This window comes from Anarrhichthys ocellatus, unplaced genomic scaffold (assembly GCF_004355925.1).
Source record: "Anarrhichthys ocellatus isolate YVR2014 unplaced genomic scaffold, GSC_Weel_1.0 scaffold8363, whole genome shotgun sequence".
In the NCBI taxonomy this organism is placed as follows: domain Eukaryota; kingdom Metazoa; phylum Chordata; class Actinopteri; order Perciformes; family Anarhichadidae; genus Anarrhichthys; species Anarrhichthys ocellatus.
This window is the reverse complement of record NW_022288337.1, coordinates 1-1,786: the sequence shown is the minus strand read 5'-3', so window position 1 is coordinate 1,786 and position 1,786 is coordinate 1. Positions and strand designations below refer to the sequence as shown.

General features: G+C 42.3%; 1 protein-coding gene across 1 annotated transcript; it reads left to right on the top strand.

The window, feature by feature from the left end:
- Positions 1-147: 147 nt before the first annotated feature.
- LOC116380687 (NACHT, LRR and PYD domains-containing protein 3-like) lies at positions 148-1,783 on the top strand (the record flags this gene model as incomplete). Its single annotated transcript, XM_031842583.1, has 2 exons — positions 148-466; positions 960-1,783. Coding segments are annotated over exons 1-2 (1,098 nt in total), but the record flags the coding sequence as incomplete, so codon positions are not given.
- Between the last annotated feature and the right edge of the window lie 3 nt (positions 1,784-1,786).

Genomic DNA, 1,786 nt, shown 5'->3' with positions numbered 1-1,786 from the left:
CATCCACAGGCCTGTAATTAATCCTCACATGTGCATTACGCAATCAAGCAATCTCCTTCATACTCTCCTTTAAGTGGCTGATTGTCAGTAAATATGTACGGCATGATCATTATTCTTTCATCACATGATTTTAAAATGTAAGAATTATAGTATTATCAAACAATATCTTTTGTATCTTGACAGAGAGGACAGATGGAGACACCTAAAGAGCTCTTGGACACTTTGGAGGAGTTGGGGGATGACCAGTTAAAAAAATTCAAGTGGTTTTTGCAGAAGCAAGAGTACCTAGAAGGCTTCCCAGCAATCCCAAGGAGTCGACTGGAGAATGCAGACCGGATGGACACAGTGGATCAGATGGTCGAGAAATACAGCAGAGACACTATGAAAGTGACCGAAATAGTTTTAGTGAAGATGCGTGAGAATGTTCTAGAGAAGAGTTTATCAAACACCAAATCAGAACCCAAAGGTAAGTCATGGTATGAACACAAAGATCAAACTTACATCTCACAAAGACTTTAAATGTAAAAAAGCGAGTTGCACCTTGGCTTTCAGAAGAAGCTACCAAACACACGTCCACCGGAGAAAATACATTGAATATGTCAGAAAAGTCAACGAAACAAAGACAGACAATCCTGTTTTTGTTGCCTCTAATGTTTAGAAGTAGCACACTGGTGTGACTGTAAGATACTGCTTGGACGTCATTAATTCCCTCTGTAATGAAGTAATAAACCTTCTGGTTATTTGGAGACCACAGAGTTCATGCACACATGAAGCACAACATGTCAGTTGATGTTAAATGATACAAAGTCATTTTACAATCGTTAACCTCTTCAGAGCCTTTAGTTATCAAATGAGATGAATAGATTTCATAAATACAGAAATGTGTACACTTGTTAGAAATGACTCTCATTCACTGAAACAACCCCTCATTGATTTTTATCTTTGTTTTATTCATCCAGATATTACTGAGTGTCAGCGGAAACTCAAATCCAACTTTCACAAGAAGTTCCAGAGTGTGTTTGAGGGAATCGCTAAAGCAGGAAACCCAACCCTTCTGAATGATATCTACACAGAGCTCTACATCACAGAGGGAGGGACTGCAGAGGTCAATGATGAACATGAGGTCAGACAGATTGAAACAGCATCCAGCAAACCAGACAGACCAGAAAAAACCATCAGACAAGAAGACATCTTTAAAGCCTCACCTGGAGGAGAGGAACCAATCAGAACAGTGATGACAAAGGGAGTGGCTGGCATTGGGAAAACAGTCTTAACACAGAAGTTCACTCTGGACTGGGCTGAAGGCAAAGCCAACCAGGACATACAGTTCATCTTTCCATTCACCTTCAGAGAGCTGAATGTGCTGAAAGAGAAAAAGTACAGCTTGGTGGAACTTGTTCATCACTTCTTCAGTGAAGCCAAAGAAGCAGGAATCTGCAGCTTTGAAGAGTTCCTGGTTCTGTTCATCTTTGACGGTCTGGATGAGTTTCGACTTCCTCTGGACTTCAACAACACTGAGATCCTGACTGATGTTACAGAGTCCACCTCAGTGGATGTGCTGCTGACAAACCTCATCAGGGGGAAACTGCTTCCCTCTGCTCGCCTCTGGATAACCACACGACCTGCAGCAGCCAATCAGATCCCTCCTGAGTGTGTTGACATGGTGACAGAGGTAAGAGGGTTCACTGACCCACAGAAGGAAGAGTACTTCAGCAAGAGATTCAGTGATGAGGAGCAGGCCAGCAGGATCATCTCCCACATCAAGACCTCACGAAGCATCCACATC